Genomic DNA, 20,688 nt, shown 5'->3' on the forward strand with positions numbered 1-20,688 from the left:
ATGAAACTTTGGGAGAGAGAAAGAATACCTATACAACATTTGAGAGTATACTTTATTTCAAACTATTTCACTTCTAAGAGTTTTCTATATTATTAATGCATCACTCGTCATTAATATTTAACACGTATTGCATGGTTATTATTGATTATATATAAATTTCTCTTACAGAAATAATGTATAAATATTGAGCTCTATTTCTTAAGTTTCTAATTTGTTTTAAATGATTTTCAACTATTAGGCCAGAGATGAAGAAAACAGAAAGTATTGCAAAACTGCAAACAAAAAACATCATTGAATACTGCATATTAGCATGAATGTGGAAAAATAAAATTCTGAAGTTTTATCAAAATATGAAGAGATATTAACACTCGAAAGAAAAATGGGATCATTGTCATAATATAGTAACATCTCCTTTTTATTTAATATAGTTTCAGCCAGCACCAATGTCCTTTAATCAGATTCTAAGAAAAACTAAAATATTAAATAAGACTGAGAATTTTATTGATGGCCTTTAATCAGGAGTAACATACTTTAAATAGTGTTGACTCGGAAGCTATGGACTTCTAAACCTAAGTCCAGTTTATTTAGAATAAGATAAATACAATTCTATTTTTTCAAAACGTAATCTAACCATAATCTTTAAGCTAGATTGATGGGTGTGTTATTATCCTAGGTCTGATATTAATATCTTCAGGAGTGATCTTGTTCTACAACTACCATCATAAATCATGTACTCTTATGTTCTCACATACTAAAGTAGCAAATCATGAACCCCAAAAGACTAGAACATCTGCAACTTTAAGTAGCATTATGCAATAAGGGAGCTTGTGAAAGCAGAGTTGTATACTTGTTAATTTCCATAGTGAAGTTTGGGTTCTTAGTAGTCTTGTTTAGAAATTTTGTGTACCAATCAACAGAGAGTTTAGGCTTCCTCTTCAAGCTTGGATCCTTCAAATCTATGTAATATAGACCAAAGCTTGTGTCATATCCATTCACTAACTCCAATCCATCCAAAAGGGACCATACAAAATAACCTCTTACATTTAATCCGCTCCTTAAATGTGTCAAGAATATCGGAAAAGATGGTGAGGAAAAAATCAATCAGCATTCATGTTGAGACTGTAAACATCCTTAGTAACGATCTCACTTGGAAATCAAAATGAAAGTATAAGTACCTCAATACATCACGTAAGCTTCCAATGTAAGCATTCAAGTACTTCACCCTCGGCCAGTCATCCAATGATGAATTACGAGCTGTTTTTTGGCCTGCAAAGCTCATAGACTTAACATAAAGCTACATAATAGAAGGTTGGATTTGTTGATAGAATAAAAGTGAAGCTTTTGAGATGATTTCAGGGAGATACATAAATCATGTAATCAGACAAGGTTTGCATATGCTATCTTAAGGTAGACAAGACAGAAAATTATACCGTTTTCGTGTATGTAAATTGGAATATTTCCATATTTGTTCTTCAATGAGTCTAGCAGCTCTTGCAAATTCCAGGTTGTAATTGGAATCTACACAAACCAGCAAATTAGTAGAAAGCATTGCAGCTCAAGCTTTATATATATTTATATAAAATAGATGTATGCCACCTTTTTCCTACTCTATTCTTACCTCATATGTAGGTCCACCATTTCCTATAACCAGAAAACGACGAGTTAGCTACATAATTTCGGCTACTTGAGTTAAATAACTAAACAAGTCTTCAGCAATATATAACAGTACAAAGTTATAATAATTAGAAGTTTATGGCATGGACTACAATAGTAAAGAGGAGGATGTGAACTTAATAGTGTTCAAATTTAACTCTAGAAAGGTATGCAACTTTCAGCCAACAAAATAGCAAGAAAGTGAGTCCATGTACAAGAAGTATCTCAAGTAATAATGTTGACAATGAGATCATACAAAATACAAGAGATATTGGTATATAAGTGGATTGTTAGAGACTAATATGAAATTGGTTATACAATCAAAATTGGTGCAGGAAATGGCTTATAACTTACTAGTAATTTCCACTGCCATATCTGCCATGTAATCTCTTTCTTTCATCTGCAAGCTTTCAAGACTGTTCTTAATATAAAATGTGTAGTAATAGTTTAATCCTAAGAAGTCAATTGATCCCTTAACCAGATTTGATTCCTTCTCGGTGAATAAAGGAAGCCTTGAACCAGCATTCTTTTTTATTATATCAGGGTAATCTCCATAAGTTAAGGGATTTAGAAACCTGCATCAACAAATCATAGACAAATCCTATTACTGTAACAATTGATGTATAATTAGAAGTCATTTGTTATTATATTGAATTTGTATGACTAAATCCATGTCTCCACTTAACAGTTTAATGTTTATGGAGAGTTGGCATTTAAGGGTCCGTTTGCGAGTTGAGTTTTTGGAGGGGAATAAAGGGAAATGGAGGGCTTCAGCGCTATGAAATACACCTGTGAGATGACCCTGAAACCTTTTTTCCCCTTCATTGCCTTCCAAAATCCAACTCGCAAACGAATCCTTATAATCAGACAATGTTGCCAAATAAGGAGGGCCGTAGACTTTACAGAAAGATATATATACCAGATGTTACCTACCATCCTATTAGGAATTCTTGAGCCCTTTGAGTGGCAATTATATCTTCACTAGTATTTGTTTTAGGAATAAGACCAAAGCCAAGGATATTAAAACCAATAAAGCCATGCTGCAAGCCCTGCACTCAATACAGATTGCTTTTTGAAGTTTGAACAAATCAAATGAATCTTTATTCAAAATTACACCAAGATGACCGCCATATATGCTATCCAAGATGACCACCACCATGTTGGTAAAAAAATTCACTCGTATCTAATATGATACTTCACACTTAAATAAATTTAACACCTCTATTCATTTGAAATAAGTCAAACTATGGTCCTTCATACAAGACTTGTTTTCTTTCTTCCTTCCTTTTACATATCATAAGATATGATTACTATGCCTGAAATTCGGTGATAATAACAATTTACTAGTTCAAATGACTTTGAATCCAACAATGACCTTATAGGGTCTTCACCACATCATTGCATGTTATGTTTTTCTCTCAGTTAAATACTTAAGTTTCATTTGCGAGTAGAGTTTTGGAAAGGAGTGAAAAGAAATGAAAGAAAAGACTTAAGGTCGGTTAAAAGTATATTTCATTCTAAGTAGCAGATTTGTTGTCCTAAAAAGTATATTACATTATATAATTATTACCGAGATCGGTTAAAAATTTATTTAAATTAAAAATGAAATTATTAAGTATTTTTCTAATCAACTATAAGTGATAGCACATTGAGTGATATACTTCTGTGGCAGAAAATGTCACCTCCCCATCATGAATCATCATGAATGGACTGGTTTTGGGTTGGTAGTAGATGGTAGAATTCAGAAGCATTTATGGCATTGTCTGAAAAGTTTCCAAAAGCATTTATTCAGAATCGTTCATTTTGTTTGAAAAGTTTGATGAGGTTTTCCCCATTTAATACATAGTTAACAAATTTACTAGCTAAAAAATAAACAGTTCTTGGAATTTTTTTACCATGTAGGTTGATCCTTCGTTAAGATGTAATTTAAGGGTAAAACCTTATGTAATTTACCAAAATCTTAAAACATAGTCTTCTTCAAAAATGGTTTTTTTAGTTTTTTAATGATTCCCTTATAAATATTGAGTCTCCCTATACTTCTAATCAACATTTGAAGTGGTTCAAGGTTCATACAAATTTCCCCAATGACACAGATTGAGTAAAGAATGATTTTTCCCACCTAAGGGAACATCATCAGAAATCAGAAAGCATCAGGATTCAACTATAGAGAGGATAATCATTCTTGTGGAGTACTCTTGGACCACCTATTCTATGAGGAGGGTCACCCTTCCTCCAATGAATCACTAAGTTAGGAGTCCCACATTGAATGCACAACAAACTTATTAATGTAATCAGTCTATTGATGTTTTCACTGAGAGTTGTGTATGGAAAGGGTTACGTATTAAAGTATATTATCGAATCTTGATAATGAGTAAAACTACCAAAAACTATTATCATGTAGGTGTTGATATACTGAACCTTCATGCAAGCAAAATGTTAACTGAGGTGTGAAGGAAAAATCATCAGCTATTTCCCCCACGACACCATGGAAGAGTCCACAAAGAATGAATGCTGCACATGAAAAATCATTTCCAAAACAACTTCCTTAGTAAATGACTGATAAATTAATATCCTTGTGTCAAGTAGGTGTGAGTATGGTAAAGTTTATCGTTTACCCGAGGTTAAATGTTTGTTAGGTTGTTTTTTAACCCAAACCTAGCTTTGAATTTGAAGTGGCAACCGGGTCAATCGTTAAATTTAAACCTGGCCCTAGACCCCGATTAAATATAATGCATAACAATATTGTTTATTATTATGGAAGGAATGTGACATATAAAATGATATAGATATTGTTAACCATGTATATATGATTAAAAATTAGAGAATCAATTATATTTTCGACCAAAGAAATGTTATTATTCTGTATATAACTGAATAGACACACATGCAAACATGATGAATGAGTGACTATTGGTTGGTCCGTGTTATGTTTGTCCTTTACCCAACCTTAGCTGATTCTAATTTTTGAACCTGAAGTTGACCTTATACTATACCTAATGAAACCCGACTATATTAGTGTTCGATCATCATCGGCCAAACCGGATGAACAAATATGGTTGAGTCCTGCTAAGTGTGAAGGTATGCTTAGCTACACACCAAAAAAAACATGGCTATAAGGCAAGAATTAAAGATGTTGAATGTAAATTGGTAAAACTACAATGAATATCACTCTCCTAAAATACATTAAACAACACAGTCTAAGGATATCAGATTAAACAAGGAAGCTCCAAGCCTCTATTGATTTGGAATAAGTCAAATAAAATTGCAATTGACAGATTATAAATGTCTATTCCTCATCTAGCAATACATGCTTCAATTGTATATCATCAACCAACCAGATTAACAAAATTTTGGGAAATGAGAGGAAAATTTGCCAACTGAAACCATGAACCTTCATATAAGACTTGTTTTCTTTCTTCCTTTTGCATATCATATTGAAATACATGTCAAAGTGGCAACTTTGTAGAAAAGGCTTAAGAACCTTGAAGTAGATGACAAAAGAATGCTAGTCAAGTGCTATACATAAAAAGTTTGTGACCGTCACAAATGCCGATATGTTAAGGTTTTTTTAGACTGATTCCGCATTGCAACCACAATTGAGACCACAGCAGCTATATTTGTCCGCAATTATTCGTAATGTTAAGGTTATCGAAGTCTCTGAAACCATGACCACTATTTTATTTTACAAAAACCATATCCATTCAATAGAGAAGAACTCAGAGCCCATATTCAATCAAAATAATGGCAACTAAAAACAACACAACAGCTGCCATATACAATCAAAGTAAACCTAATAGAGCAAATTGTGCTTGATTATGCAAGTAGTGGCATTGAAGATAAATACCATAGTTTCTAACTCTACTCTAACCTTAAATTCAGGTATATCATTTTGAGTAAACAGAAAATAAGTAACTAAAACAAATCTTCATCAATAAACCTTGAGCCAGTATTATTTCTCATTCTCCAAAAGTGAAGGGATATATACAAAAACCTGCAACAACAAAACATACTAGTGGAATCTGAAGCACATATTAGTGTTAAATGTTAATCCTATTAAGAACTGCCACCCAAGCAAAAGCCTTAATCTTTGAGGGAAGTTTGGACTTCCTAGAAGGCCAAATTTAAAACAACAAGGTTCAAATCAAGTATTTGAATGCCTTAGGTCAATTAATCTGAAAAACTTGAGGAACAAGTAACCCCAACCATAGTTATGGGTATCAATAGAATGAACTACCTAACTATACAGAAATGTTTGATATAATGATATCAACATCATATTCATAGACTAATGACAGAATTTGTTAGGTGTTAACCCAGTAAATGAACATAAGTGAAGTTGAAACATAGAATGAGCCTTCTGCACAATCGCCATTTCGCGCATCTCTATTTTTTATTGTTTCAAAAAGTAAATTTTAGATGATAACTATAGGACATGCTCCTGGAATAATTACCAACAAAATAAACAATAGCCTTTTAAACAACTCCAATTAATTGTGCAGGAATGACCTCAAGGAGTATGCAGGAAAAATACATCTCACGACGATGCAACCGAACTATTCTTGTGTCTTAAAGTTTTCCATTTCTGTAAAAAGACCACAAATATATAGGAAAAAAGGAAGAAAATCATCTGATTCTACTTTATATGGTACAATGAGAAGTGACTCAGTACATCCTTAAGGTAGATAAAGCTAATTGACAACACAGTTCATAAAAAGACAAACAATAATCAGTATCTGAAAGATACATAAATATTACACTCTATTTCTTAAATCTCTATTTTGTTTTAGGTGATTTTGAACTATTAGGCCATAGATGAAGAAAACAGAAAGTAGTGCAAAATTGCAAACAAAACATCATTGAATACTGCATATTAGCATGAATATGGAAAAACAACTTTCTCAAGTTTTATCACAATATGAAGAGATATAAACAAAACACTTGAAAGAAAAATGGATTCATTTTCATAATATCGTGACATGTATGTCATCTCCTTTTTACTTAAATCTATTTAGTTTCATAGTTTGACATCATAAACTGAAGGAAATCACATGCCAATTTTATCATAAACGATGTACTCTTATGTTCTCGCATACTAAAGTAGCAAATCATGAACCCGAAAAACTAGAATATTTGCAGCTTTAAGTAGCATTATGCATTAAGGGAGCTTGTGAAAGCAGAGCTGTATTCTTCTTAATTTCCATAGTGAACTTCGGGTTCAAAGTCCTCTTGTTTAGAAAACTTGAGTACCATTCAGCAGAGAGCTTAGGCTGCCTCTTCAAGCTTGGATCATTCAAATCTATGTAATATAGACCAAAGCTTGCTTCATATCCATTAAATAACTCCAATCCATCCAATAGGGACCATACAAAATAACCTCTTACGTTTGATCCGGTCCTTTAATGTGTCAAGAATAAAGGAAAAGATGGTGAGGAAAAAATCAATCAGCATTCATGTTAAGACTGTTAACATCCTTCGTAACGATCTCACTTGGAAATGAAAATGAAAGTATAAGTACCTCAATATATCAAGTAAGCTCCCAATGTAAGCATTCAAGTACTTCACCCGCGTCCAGTCATCCAACGATGAATTACGAGCTGTTTTTTGGCCTGCAAAGCTCATAGACTTAACATACAGCTACATAATAGAAGGTTGGATTTGTTGATAAAATAAAAGTGAAGCTTTTGAGATGATTTCAGGGAGATACATAAATCATGTCATCAAAATAGGTTTGCATATGCTATCTGGAGGGAGACAAGACACAGAGTCATACCGTTTTCGTGTATGTAAATTGGAATGTTTCCATAATTGTTCGTCAATGAGTCTAGCACTCCTTGCAAACTCCAGGTTGTAATTGGAATCTAAACAAACCAGCAAGTTAGTAGAAAGAATTTTAGCTCAAGCTTTATATATATTTATATAAAATACATGTATGCCGCCTTATTCCTACTGTATTCTTACCTCATATCTAGCTCCACCATTTCCTATAACCAGAAAATGACGAGTTAGCTATATCATTTTGGCTACTGGAGTTAAATAACTAACAAGTCTTCAGCAATATATAACAGTACAAAGTTATTAAAATTAGAAGTTGATGCCATGGACTACAATAGAAAGAGGAGGATGTGAACTTAATAGTGTTCCAATTTAACTCTAGAAAGGTATGCAACTGATTCAAGGTAGTCAAAGTAGATTGCATATAAGGCGTGATTACGGGCAGAGGAAATGTTGCTTGTCAAGATAAAATTTTGTTGTCCAAAAGAATCAGAAATTTTAAACAAATAAACAAAAACCACTAATGTGATGATCCAAAGAAAATACAATAAGATTCACTAATGTTGAACTAAAACCTCATTAAAGCCACTGTTTCAACCAACAAAATAGCAAGAAAGTGAGTCCATGTACAAGAAGTATCTCAATTCATAAGGTTGACAATGAGATCTTAAAAAATAAAAGAGATATTGGTATATAAGTGGATTGTTAGAGATTAATTTAGACTTGATTATGCAATCAAAATTGGTGCAGGAAATACTTTGAACTTTCGCTGCGATATCTGCCATGTAATCTCTTTCTTTCATCTGCAAGCTTTCAAGACTGTTCTTAATATAAAATGTGTAGTAATAGTTTATTCCTAAGAAGTCAATTGATCCCTTAACCATAAAATTTTAAACAAATAAACAAAAACCACTAATGTGATGATCCAAAGAAAATACAATAAGATTCACTAATGTTGAACTAAAACCTCATTAAAGCCACTGTTTCAACCAACAAAATAGCAAGAAAGTGAGTCCATGTACAAGAAGTATCTCAATTCATAAGGTTGACAATGAGATCTTAAAAAATAAAAGAGATATTGGTATATAAGTGGATTGTTAGAGATTAATTTAGACTTGATTATGCAATCAAAATTGGTGCAGGAAATACTTTGAACTTTCGCTGCGATATCTGCCATGTAATCTCTTTCTTTCATCTGCAAGCTTTCAAGACTGTTCTTAATATAAAATGTGTAGTAAAAGTTTATTCCTAAGAAGTCAATTGATGCCTTAACCATATTTGACTCCTTTTTGGTGAATAAAGGAAGCCTTGAACCAGCATTCTTTTTTATTATATCAGGGTAATCTCCATAAGTTAAGGGATTTAGAAACCTGCATCAACAAATCATAGACAAAACCTGCTGTAAGAATTGATGCATAATTAGAAGTTATTTCGTTTATTTTATTGAAAAGGAAAGAAAATGAACCACATTGTTGGATTTGTATGACTAAATCCTTGTCTTCACTTAACAGTTTAATGTTTTTGGAGAGTTGGCCATTAAGGGTTCGTTTGCAAGTTGGGTTTTGAAGAGAAACGTAAGGCTTCAGCGCTATGAAATTCACTTGTGAGATGACCCTGAACCTTTCCTTTTCTCTTCCTTTCCGTCCGAAACCCAACTCGCAAACGGACTCTTATAATCAGACAGTGTTGCCAAATAGGGAGTGCAATTGACATTAGAGAAAGATATCTATACCGGATGTTACCTACCATCCCATTAGGAAGTCGTGAGCCCTTTGAGTGGCAATTATATCTTCACTGGTATTTGTTTGAGGAACAAGACCAAAGCCAAGGAGACTAAAACCAATAAAGCCATGCTGCAAGCCCTGCACTCAATACAGATTGCTTTTTGAAGTCTGAGCAAATCAAATGAATCTCCTTTCAAAATGACATCAACATGACAACCTTATATTCTATCCAAAAAGTTATGCTGAATTTAGTTTTGATGTGTTGCCAACATAAAACTTATTTGGTCGGTCATCTAATTAGTTGCGCCATGTTGGTAAAATTGTTTTACTTTCACAATGATAACCTCAAAAGTCATACATAGGGTAGTGTATGATTTGTTAGTGTATGTTAACAAATGAAAATAGAAGTTCTAATGAATGGCAAAGTAGAGTGGTGCATGTGCCAGCCATTGTCATACCTGGAACTTCTTTCTATACAGTCTAGCAGCTGATGCATGTGCTAACAGCATGTGATGTGCTGCCAAATATGGCTCAGTTGAGGAGTTGCCCCTGGAGCATTTGCCTATTGCTGAAGAACACCGCTGAGGTGGTAATAATCCTAAATCGTAGCCGAACATAGCAAATACATTGCCCTCATTCACTGTGGTCCAATATTTAACTCTGTCACCAAATTCTCTGAAGCACACATGAGCATATGCTGTGAAGTCTTTCCTACAAGAAAACATTTAAATCACAATAAATCATTTCTCGATTTTGTGTCTTAAGCATCTTAGGTGTGACAGAACAGTTACAGAGTTGAAGTTAGGAAACCTTACACAATTCTTCTACTAACCCATCCTCCATATTCATCATCAAGTATTTGTGGGATGTCCCAATGGTGTAATGTAACATGTGGTTGAATTCCTATAAGATTAAGATACATATATTAGTATATAGCACCATTTCAGACATTAGAATGAAAATATTGTTTTGTTAAGAAGCAAGAACCATGTCTTATGAGTTCATTGATAAGGTTGTTGTAAAAAAGCAATCCCTTGGGATTGATTGGTCCTCTTCCATCTGGTTATAAATGAGAAATTGATGGTCAGAACAGAAAACAACATAGCAGTTTGTGTAGGCAACTAGATTACACTATAGTATGAGAATCACTGCACCTAGTTAAATTAAACCAAGTGTATGTCAAGTATGGATAAGTTTTGAAATTAATTTTTAGAGGACTTTGAAGTCTTCCCTTTTTCTTTCTTCCCTTCCAAAACCCAAGTCGCAAACAGACTATTAGAGAATGATTTAAAACTGTATAAAAAATAAGACATTGGTGGTGTTACCTGGAATAAGTCTTGACCATGATATGGAAAACCTATAGGCCTCTAACCCCATGTTGGCCATGAGTTGGACATCTTCCTGCAGGAAATCAAGAATTGTCTATATTTATACAAGTGGTGTCCATGCAAAGTATTTTTATGTAAACAATATCAATTCAATCTATCACTTAACATAAATTTTCACAATTGTTCCATGTGAGTTATCACTTATCATGTTTCCAAAACAATGACTGGTTTTCTCATTTTCTATACTATTAAAAATAGAGTTTAATATTTATGCATTGACCATAAGATTTATACATTGTGGACACATCATCTATACATTGTTAATGCACAAACTATGTTTCTCTGAAAAAATACCTTTCCCTACATAAGTAGCCAAACAATTATTCAATCATTCACCTCAGATGAAATTTCACATTTGATGATGATATTTATAGTTCTGAAAGTTCTTTCTTAATTTTCACTTGTACTATGAATACCCAAGTAAATATATGAACCCTCAGACCTTTCATGTTTGCACAATAGCCACTATGCCCTTCATGTAAAGTGTTTCACAAAATCAGAATAACAAAAATAGATTAGAAGAATAGATATTAAACATGTTGGATAAATAAATATATAGGTTGAAATAATTTATTTATATAAGGTATGATACATATATATCATTCACCTTTTATTTGTATATACAACATTTTCTAACCTTATATTTATGATAATGATCGCATGCTACGTCTCCATTACCTTGGTGCCAATTCCCTGAAATTCAATTTTTTAATGAAATATTAAAACTAAGAAAAATAAAAAAAATAAACTTTTTTTAAAAGAAAACTTATATATGTGAGTACAGAACAGTGCCATTACCAGCATGGACAAAGGTGTCCCATATACTGGGCTTCCTGCCATCTTCATTTGCTGCACCTTCAATCTTTCACAATACAAAAATATATTATAAAAAAGACGACCCAACTTACGATGCTCCACTTAGTGGGATCTTTGAGGAGGTTAAATGATCTTGCAAGCGGAAAAACTGTTTTCAGGATTTGAACTAACTTATTATTAAGCTAAACTCGCCCTTTACCATACACAAATATTATATATATATATACGTGTGTATATATGAGGTATAATATTTAATGAACAATAAATGAGTGATATTGTCTGAATTTAATTATACAAGCAACTACATGCAGAAATTGGCAAATTATTTTGGAGGGGGAAGGGGGCATGACACGATATGGTTAGAAACAAAAAAAGCAAAGCTTGAATTAGAAGAGAATGCAAGGTCAAATGAAGCAATCTAGCCATGCTTAGCTTTAAAGGTCACCTGAACAGTTTTTATTCAAAAATATTTTGCGTCTATGATATTGTTCGATACATCTAGCCGATACTATATAGTGGGATTGATTAAGGCTCTGTTAGTACACAAGTAGGTGACATGGATTGAAATATGAAAAGCTTTTCTCATCTTTTGACATCAGTAATAAAGAAGGTGCTCATATGAAGTTGTTAGGTTGTCTTGACAAAGATGCTCACACAAGTGGTTTCTGAAGGGTAAATATATACAGTCTTAATATAAGTAAAGAGCTTGTTTCTGAAATTTGAACTCTCATAACCTTCAGGTCACTAAACAATCTTACTATGCTCATTTCATTGTTGTGCAACTTTTTCAGCACTCGTTAACATTCATACTCCCATGAAATTAGGGATGGGCTGGTACTAGTAATGTTTTCAGGCATGGATTTGTGGATACCTAACATATTTTCAAGTTTAATTATATATTTATATATTTGGTAAAAATTAATACTAGTGCGCCGACACATATTTTGGTGCCTGTCAGCCCACATTTGTATTATATGGTACTAAGTATTCAATTTTTATATAATTCATTTTGGAGAATGAGAATGTATTTCTTGTATTGGTGTACTTTATATTATAACTTCTTGTATTAGGTATACTTTATATTATAATTTTTTGTCTTTATAATAATGCTCAATTTAAGGTGAGAGCGATGGTTAATGTATTGGTAGTAGTTATCTATGATTATATGGTTTTTTTATAGAAATTAAAAAATGAAAAGGGTAAAAAGGAAAGTATAAATTACTTCACGGTGATAGTTACTTACACCATATTTTACCTTTATAAAAGTAAAGATATAGAAATGTAAAGAGGAGAAGAACAATAAGAATGAGAAGATCAAGAGAAGAACCTGATAAGCAGAGGTTGATGATCCAAACACAAAGTCATGTGGGAAGTCTTCTCTAGTATAGGTATGAACATTAGGGAGAAGGAATACTCCTACAAATACAACCAAAGCAAAGATTTTCAAGATAGTCCACATTTCTGCTTTTTACCTATATTATTAAACTATCTAGCATGCATGTATATAAATATTATTATTTCATTCTTAGATGTCAACATCCATGTTATAATAATGTGCTTAATGTGATTTTGAATGTATGGATGACATGCATAATGGTACGTGCTCATTTCTTAGCCACTCAACTCAAACAGAAAAAGTAATAAAGTTTAATAGCAAAATAATTCAATGCTCCCATTATGGGGAGCACAAATGCTGTCCCGAAAAAGTGTGTTACTCCATGTGTCACTCGTTGAGATTGGTTGAAAAATTTGTATTTAAATTAAAAGTTTAATAATTAAATATTTTTTATAACTAATGATACATGTAGTGATACACCTTCTGGGGCAGAAAATGTCATCTCCCCATCATGTATGGACTGGTTTTGGGTTGGTAGTAGATGGTAGAATTCAGAAGCATTTATGGCATCGTTTGAAAAGTTTCCCAGAAGCATTTATTCAGAATCATATTGTTTGAAAGTTTGATGACATTTCTCCATTTAATAAACAGTTCTAGGAAAAAAACCAAGTAGGTGACTCATATCAGCCAGTGGACATAAATAACTAAGAATGAAAGGGAAATAGCAATTGGGTAATGCCTCATTTTCACAATTGGGTAATGTCTAAGAATGAAAGTGAAGGAAAGAATGAAACTTTGGGTTGAGAGAAAGAGAAAGTGAATACCTAAACATTGCAATTTGTAATCAACGTTTGTATCTTATTCCTCTCTCTCTCTGCTATCCAAAGTTCCAAACAAACTAGGCTTTTCCTTGCTGTTACTGTTAGCTTCCTAACCACCAAACATAAATATACGTCAAAATCATGTCTTTAGTTTCAATATACACATATTAATTAATTTATGTTATTATAATTTTTTTAATTAAATAAGATTTTCTGATTGGATGAGGACACAGTGGGATAAGAATGAGGACAAGCGATCCTCATCGTTTTCACAATATACTAGCAAGTTACTCGTGTATTTGCACGGGACATTATTTTTTTGCCGCATGATTAAGAACACATATTACATTCATATCATTAAGGCACACATGTTGTTACTCATGCATTTGGTTAAAAATACACATGTTATCTGTGCATTGCATTCGTATCGTAAGAACACCAAGTGACTTGTGCATTCTAAGGATTAAAAACAGACGTGTTACTCATACATTTATATTGCTAAGAACACATATTACACGTGCATTCGCATAGTTCAAACACACACGTTACTCGTACATTCGGATTGTTAAGAACACATGTATAAGTCGCGTATTTACCTATTAAAACACATAAGGAAAATAAATAAAAATTTCGAACTTGAATTTTCGAATAAAAATAGGGAACCGAAACTTTCTACTGTGTGATTTTTTTAAATAAATATTTTTAAAAGTTGGAGAAAATAATGATTTTTTCAATTTCGAATTTAATTTTTTAATGAGAATAGATAAATTAAATGTAATACTATATGAGTCTTGTTTATTAAAAAATATTTACAAATTACAAAAAAAACTTTAAATTCGAATTTGATTTTTTAATTATTATTATATTCTTTACATTTCAGATCATGTTATCTGTTTTTTATTAATTCAAATGGACATGTTAGTGTATACAACTAAAATTTCAAAATTACTACATCCATATCCATAGTGTAGGATCTTTGTGATTGAGTCCCAAGATAATGTTCTTATATGTATTAAGAGGTTAAAACACCAAATTATGACAAGGTAAAGTGTAATATTAATTTACTAAATTTATAATATTTTAAAAAAAAAATCAATAATAATTTAATATAAATAGTGAATCATATAATAATAATATATCAAACTCATATATTTTAGGTGGATATGTCTTTCTAATAGATTTGTAAGTCGAATCAAATGAGTTATGGGCTTTTTTCTCTCCTAAAGGAACTCTGCATCAAGTATCGAATTACAAACAAAATTCTAGTATATTAAACAATTTAAAATTTATGAACTCCGTTATAAATTTTAAGTTTACCAACCTAGTTAAAATATTCCGAGTAATTTAATACATATAATCTTTACTCACTCTTTCATATTATTTACCTCTTTAAAGAAAAAAATATATATATCTATTTACTTGTCCATTTAGAAGCTCATAAAAAATATTAATAATCAAATTTTCAATTATGCTCTAAACATTAATAGCTATTTTTAAAGTATGAGAGACAATCCATGGACTAATATTAATGATGATTAATGGAAAGAGAGACATGGAAAACAAAACCATAGCTACATTAGTCTTGGTGTTATGTAAGAGATAGATAACAAGGAGTGAAGAACTTTCAAAAGTAAATAAATATGGAGATAGAGCTTCAGTAATCTTCCTTTGTTCAAAATAGCATTATCTATACATTTTGACGATATAAAAATTTATACACAGTCAGTACTCGATACATCATTCATCATTCATTTGTATTACTTTAATTTAAGAATGAATAATGATGCAATGACACACTGCCGGTATAAAAAACTCATACACTATCGGTACATACATCCTTTTCTCTATATTTTTTCTCTAAGTATTCATTCTTAATTTTATCTTATCTTATATATCCCCTAATCAAACTTAATACCCTAGTATCAGCAAAACTAATTTTATTAAAGGGGCAGTTAAATATCATTCAACAAATTTGCAGCTTCTGAGGATAACTGCTAAGAATGTAATCAACATTTGAAGGATTAATGTTTATACAAATCCACTAAACAAATAGGTTAGTAACTCTCATCTCCTCATTGACACAAATTGAGTAAAGAATGATTTTTCCCAACCAAAGGGAAGAAACATCATTAGATATCAGAAAATTATATTTATGTAAACTTCAAGGCACCTATTCCTTGAAGAGACCACAAGAAAGCATTTGTATTGAACTATAATGAGGATAATCTTTCTGGTGGGGTACTTTTCACAGCACCTATTCTATGAGGTGGCCACACAACATGGGTCACTCTTCCTCTAATCAGACCCAAAACAACCTGCAAATATAATTTTAAGGTTACCAAATGTTAACAGAGTTTGAAAGAAAAGTCATCAACCATTTCCACCACAACAACCAATAAGTAAATTTTGTTTTGTCAAAAACTAAAAATGTGCCATTCTTTTTTTAAGTGAATGTGTCACTCTTGACTACAATAAAGAAGGAATGCTGCACAAGGAAATAAATTTACAAAACAAAATGTTTAGCAAATGACTGATAAGTTAAACTAGAATACATAAAGCAAGGGTGTGTTTGGTAAGTGGCATTAGGACGAATAGTATAAGCTTATACAATACAATGTTGTCTAATACATTGTTTGGTGCTGACAATGTATTGTATAAGCTTATACATTAAAATGATGGATAAGTTAATCCAGCCTCAGGAGGTAGGATTAGACCTGATAGGAATTTGATGGATAAGGTTTTATTGAAACTTTCCGATACTAACACCTTGGAGAACCCCAGCCCAACCTCTATGCTACCTGTGCGGACACTGACAAATTACTGCCAGTCCATGGTTCGACAGTGGTGATTGTCGACAAGGGTGGTAGCCATGGTGGTTTGAGGAGGACATTGATGGGTGGCTCAAGTGTGCCAAGCTCCTCCGTATTCTCAATTGGAGACAGACAACTGAAAGCATGACAGAGTTTGTAGGGATGGGGAAATTGAAAGGGACCTTGATCTTGCTGAATTAATGGTTATCCTATCCAGTGTTTTATATTACCCGACACTACCAACAAGGTGTTGGTCTAGTGGTTTAAGGCCCCGCTAGATCCCCAGGATGACCAAAAGGTCAAGAGTTCGATTCCTGTGAGTGACACTTGTTGGGAGGGGCAGTCATGCACCCCGAAAGAGGTTAGTTGCTTACCCAAAAAGGACGAGGGGATACCCTTGGTAGTGCCCAAAAAATATTACCCGACACTAATATCATATACAATGTCGTACCAAACACTGCAATGTATACTTTTTTCAGGTCTTATACAATAAAGCCTTATACTATCAGGCATGTCAAACAGCCTCTGCCACAATCTAAGGACATGGAGTTAAACAAAGAAGCTCCTAGCCTCTTGCTTCAAAACTAGTCAAACAAATATGCAATTGACAGACATTAAATTTCTATTCCTCTTCTAGTTATCGCACAATAATTGGTCAAGTTTTGCACCAAATTTATTATGAGATGTGATTACTTTTGCTTGTCTGCAATAAAAATCCCGATGTCTTTCACAATGTAACACCAAAATAAGTTCAGAATCCTAATCCTAGTAATAGACTTCAGTTCTATATACTCAACCAGTCAACCAACTACATCACCAAAATGTTGGTAAATGAGACGAAAAGTTGCTAACAAACATTCATTTCAAACCTTGTTTCTTTACATTAGACTTACTTTTTTGCTTCATTTTGCATATCCCAAGAGTATTATGAATTAAATGCAGTGCGAATAGAAACTTACGGGTCCAAATGACTTTGAGTCCATGCTAGAAGCTGTGTTGTCTCCCTCAACCCAACAATGGCCTTCTGGAATCTTCAGCACATCATAGTTTTGACGATTACCAAACCATTCACCAGGTAACGCAACTATTCTTTTTATGTGTGTCTCCTTATGATTCAGTGGGGAACTGCAGAAGTTTCGGAGTACCAATTAAAACTTTTGAAATGGTAACTTAGATCTCTATTGTGAATTCTGATAAAACATGAAATATCATAGATGTAATGTACAATAGTACAATCATTCAATATCCTAAGTAGCGTTATTGTGTACAAGAGCCAACCAATGTATATAAAATTATAAATTAAGAACAAAAAGTTAGTAACATATATAGGCCAGATATCATATATATATATATATATATATATATATATAAAATGGATAATCAACTAGATAACTACCATAAAATTCAGAGAGGAATGTAATATTAATCCAAAGACTAGAGGTGGGGCAAATACGGAAATTAGCTTCCAAATATCATATACTGGAGGAAAATATGGAACTTAAATGTAAACATCATTATTGTTGGGTTTATTCAAGTGTGAAGTCCCACATTGGATATGCGGGGAAGAGTGAAAGAGTTTATAAGAAGGAAAGGCCCATGGAACTAATGCCTTAAGGTTTTGGTTCAAGACATGGTGTCTCACTTGTGACTCTTCACTCTTCCCATACCCATGTAACAATGGAACTCCCCGGTGGTTGGAGGCTCCCCGGTAGCAGTCTTGTCCAACAAGTGGTATCAGAGCCGATGGTTCGGCTGGGACATGGTGGACTGAAGGGGGAGCGGACCGGAAAGTGTGTGGTAGGGGGAGCGGACCGGAAAGTGTGTGGTACCCACATTTGAGGGGGAGATTGTTGGGTTTATTCAAGTGTGAAGTCCCACATTGGATATGTAGGGATGAGTGAAAGGGTTTATAAGAAGGAAAGACCCATGAAACTAATGAAAGGCCCATGGAACTAATGCCTTAAGGTGCCTTAAGGTTTTGGTTCAAGACATGGTGTCTTACTTGTGACTCTTCACTCTTCCCATACCCACGTAACAATGGAACTCCCCGGTGGTTGGAGGCTCCCCGGTAGCAGTCTTGTCCAACAATTATTAAGAATATAGTAATAGATAGAAAAGGGTGGACAAAAGCATTACCGGAAGACCACCACGTCACCATGTGAAAACTTGTACTTGTTAAGGCAAAATTTCTCGACCAAGACATAGTCATCTGCAGCATTATAAAACAGTCAATCAACAAAATCTGCAATTGTAAAACCCTTTTTTCTAATGAATCCTTCTAGCAAGAAAAGTACCAGAAATATTTCCCGTAGAGGAACTGGTTTTAGGATTAAAGGTGGGAGACATAGAGCCACCTCGAACCGGTACAACAGTTACATAACGATCAGATACAGTCACAGTAATGAGCCCAAATGTGACAAACTTTTTTGTAAAATTCCAGAGGAAGTTTCTTGTTCCCATTTGTTTTAGGTGTGTATGTTTATGTTAGACAAAAATCATTTCCAGCAGTCTTTACACAGCAGAAAAGGGAACCTGGGAGTAGAACATAGAAAACATAATTAAAAAATACACACTTCCTGCAAATGTTGTGGCACTGAAGCTGAAACCTCCCTTAGTTTCAACCTTCAAATAACAATCAATGGTTTTTTCCTTGGTAGTGCAATTTGCTTTTGTATTTACCAAACTAGTGTAACTTCAAAACTAATTACCAAGATGAGGTAATTTTAGGAAAGTTGTAATTGCAAACCACAACTTACTTTTCGATTTCCAAAAGTTGTGGCTAGGAACCACAATGCTTATTACGAAATAAAATTGGAGTAAATTCGTAGGTGGGATCCTAGAGTTTACATAAATTATAAAGAAAATTTGACCAGTGTAGCAATACCAAGTACCCTCCTATCCAATCAGTTTAACATCCGCATTATCCTCCCTTTTGTCCTCGCAACACATTCCGCCTACCATTAAATCATTAACAAATGAAACACTAATATGGAAGCAATCATATACATCGAGCTTTCTATGTTCCCTTTCATATACATATGGCTCATCCAGTGATTTATTATTAGTGTGTTTGAGCCAATTTCACTACCATCTAGTGGAGTTAAATATAAAAGGCTGAGAATTGTTTGTTATACTCCTCAGAGTTTTTTAGGATTTTTCCATCACCTCATCTGCAAAATACAGTGATTTTCAATCATTCACACATACAGTGATTCTATCTTTTTCTTCATGTTGGTGGGAAGTGCTCAGAACAGGAAGCAGAGGGAGGCATGGGAGTGTTCCAGCAGGGGCCAAGTTGAGCTGCTAAAGTGTGGAGATGGTGCTGCTCTGGTGCAGTCTCGCAAGCCAGAATAAGGACAAAAATTATATATAAAGACAAGGATCCCACCTACGACTTTGCTCAAGTTTTCCAATAAATATCGTGGTTTGACAAATTGTTTTTACAAATAATCAACATTGAGGTTTCCAACCACAACTATAGCACATCACTAATAAATACAACTTTCCAAAAAGTACCACATTCTGATAATTACTTTTGAAAAGCGCACAAGATTGATAAATGTTATATCAAATTTCACTACCAAGATACCAACAAGGCGTTGGTCTAGTAGTATAAGACCCAATTAGATCCTTATGTATCGTACTAGGCCAAAAGTTCAATTCTTGTGAGTGACACTTGTCGGGAGGGGTAGCCACACACCCCAAAAGGGGTTAGTTCATTACACTTATTTATACAAAAAAAATCACTACCAAGATAAAAAGTCCAACAATCAGCAATTACAATAATAAGCAAGCAGGCCACCTATTTACAGCATAAGGTAATGAATTTTAAACTTATATCATAAGAAGAGAATAGTTATCATTTTAATGTGTACTATAACTTCACAGGTCCACATCTCCTTGCTTCTACATACATATATATATATTCATCAACTGAGAATTCTGAAAATGACATTTCAAGACTCATTTATATTAACATGCCATTCAAAGTGGAAATTTTTGTATCAAAATTCATAGGAACTGAAGTACTGAACTATGACTACTGCATAAATAACTTTGACTCAGGCATTCAATCAAACACGTAGCTAGCATCAGAGAGACAAAGTAAATGCTAGGTGTCAAAATACAAACTTGAATTCAAATTAGATATATATTCCACATATCAAAAAATGGGTAGTGGTCTAATCAGAGAAAGCAGATATGATTATACAAAAAATATTAAAAAATGAATTGATAAAAAAAAAGAGAACAGAGAAATAAAAGTTACCAGAAAATGAGTGTGAAGTTGATGAACAAAAATGGTGGCTGCGCTTTATTGCAGCTACTGTAACATGTAACAGTGTTGTGATCAACAGAGAGAGAAGTAAG

General features: G+C 33.2%; 2 protein-coding genes across 8 annotated transcripts; both read right to left on the bottom strand.

Annotated features, from left to right (window-relative positions):
• Nucleotides 383-12,849, bottom strand: LOC109360269 (beta-glucosidase 11-like). 6 transcript variants are annotated; one of them, XM_019605021.1, is made up of 14 exons: nucleotides 12,681-12,849; nucleotides 11,336-11,399; nucleotides 11,175-11,230; nucleotides 10,475-10,550; nucleotides 10,137-10,208; nucleotides 9,965-10,052; nucleotides 9,608-9,860; nucleotides 9,172-9,287; nucleotides 8,575-8,795; nucleotides 7,612-7,634; nucleotides 7,424-7,511; nucleotides 7,169-7,259; nucleotides 6,723-7,047; nucleotides 6,580-6,689 (listed from the first exon to the last, which is right to left on the bottom strand). In XM_019605021.1, the coding sequence occupies exons 1-13, from the start codon at nucleotides 12,810-12,812 to the stop codon at nucleotides 6,792-6,794; spliced, it is 1,536 nt and encodes a 511-aa protein (XP_019460566.1). In that variant the 5' UTR covers nucleotides 12,813-12,849; the 3' UTR covers nucleotides 6,580-6,689; nucleotides 6,723-6,791. The 6 variants fall into 6 exon arrangements, with proteins under 6 accessions (XP_019460567.1, XP_019460568.1, XP_019460569.1 ...); XM_019605022.1 differs by lacking the exons at nucleotides 6,580-6,689; nucleotides 6,723-7,047; nucleotides 7,169-7,259; nucleotides 7,424-7,511; nucleotides 7,612-7,634 and adding exons at nucleotides 383-1,054; nucleotides 1,176-1,266; nucleotides 1,431-1,518; nucleotides 1,619-1,641 and having other exon boundaries at nucleotides 12,681-12,848; XM_019605023.1 differs by lacking the exons at nucleotides 6,580-6,689; nucleotides 6,723-7,047 and adding an exon at nucleotides 383-1,054 and having other exon boundaries at nucleotides 12,681-12,848.
• Nucleotides 15,473-20,688, bottom strand: LOC109360273 (mitochondrial inner membrane protease subunit 2). Of its 2 annotated transcripts, XM_019605032.1 has the most exons (5): nucleotides 20,588-20,688; nucleotides 18,615-18,852; nucleotides 18,457-18,529; nucleotides 17,280-17,445; nucleotides 15,473-15,825 (listed from the first exon to the last, which is right to left on the bottom strand). In XM_019605032.1, exons 2-5 carry the CDS (start codon nucleotides 18,778-18,780, stop codon nucleotides 15,721-15,723), a joined length of 510 nt encoding a protein of 169 aa, XP_019460577.1. In that variant the 5' UTR covers nucleotides 18,781-18,852; nucleotides 20,588-20,688; the 3' UTR covers nucleotides 15,473-15,720. The 2 variants fall into 2 exon arrangements, with proteins under 2 accessions (XP_019460577.1, XP_019460578.1); XM_019605033.1 differs by lacking the exon at nucleotides 20,588-20,688 and having other exon boundaries at nucleotides 18,615-19,052.

The sequence above is a fragment of the Lupinus angustifolius genome, chromosome LG11, assembly GCF_001865875.1.
Source record: "Lupinus angustifolius cultivar Tanjil chromosome LG11, LupAngTanjil_v1.0, whole genome shotgun sequence".
In the NCBI taxonomy this organism is placed as follows: Eukaryota; Viridiplantae; Streptophyta; class Magnoliopsida; order Fabales; family Fabaceae; genus Lupinus; species Lupinus angustifolius.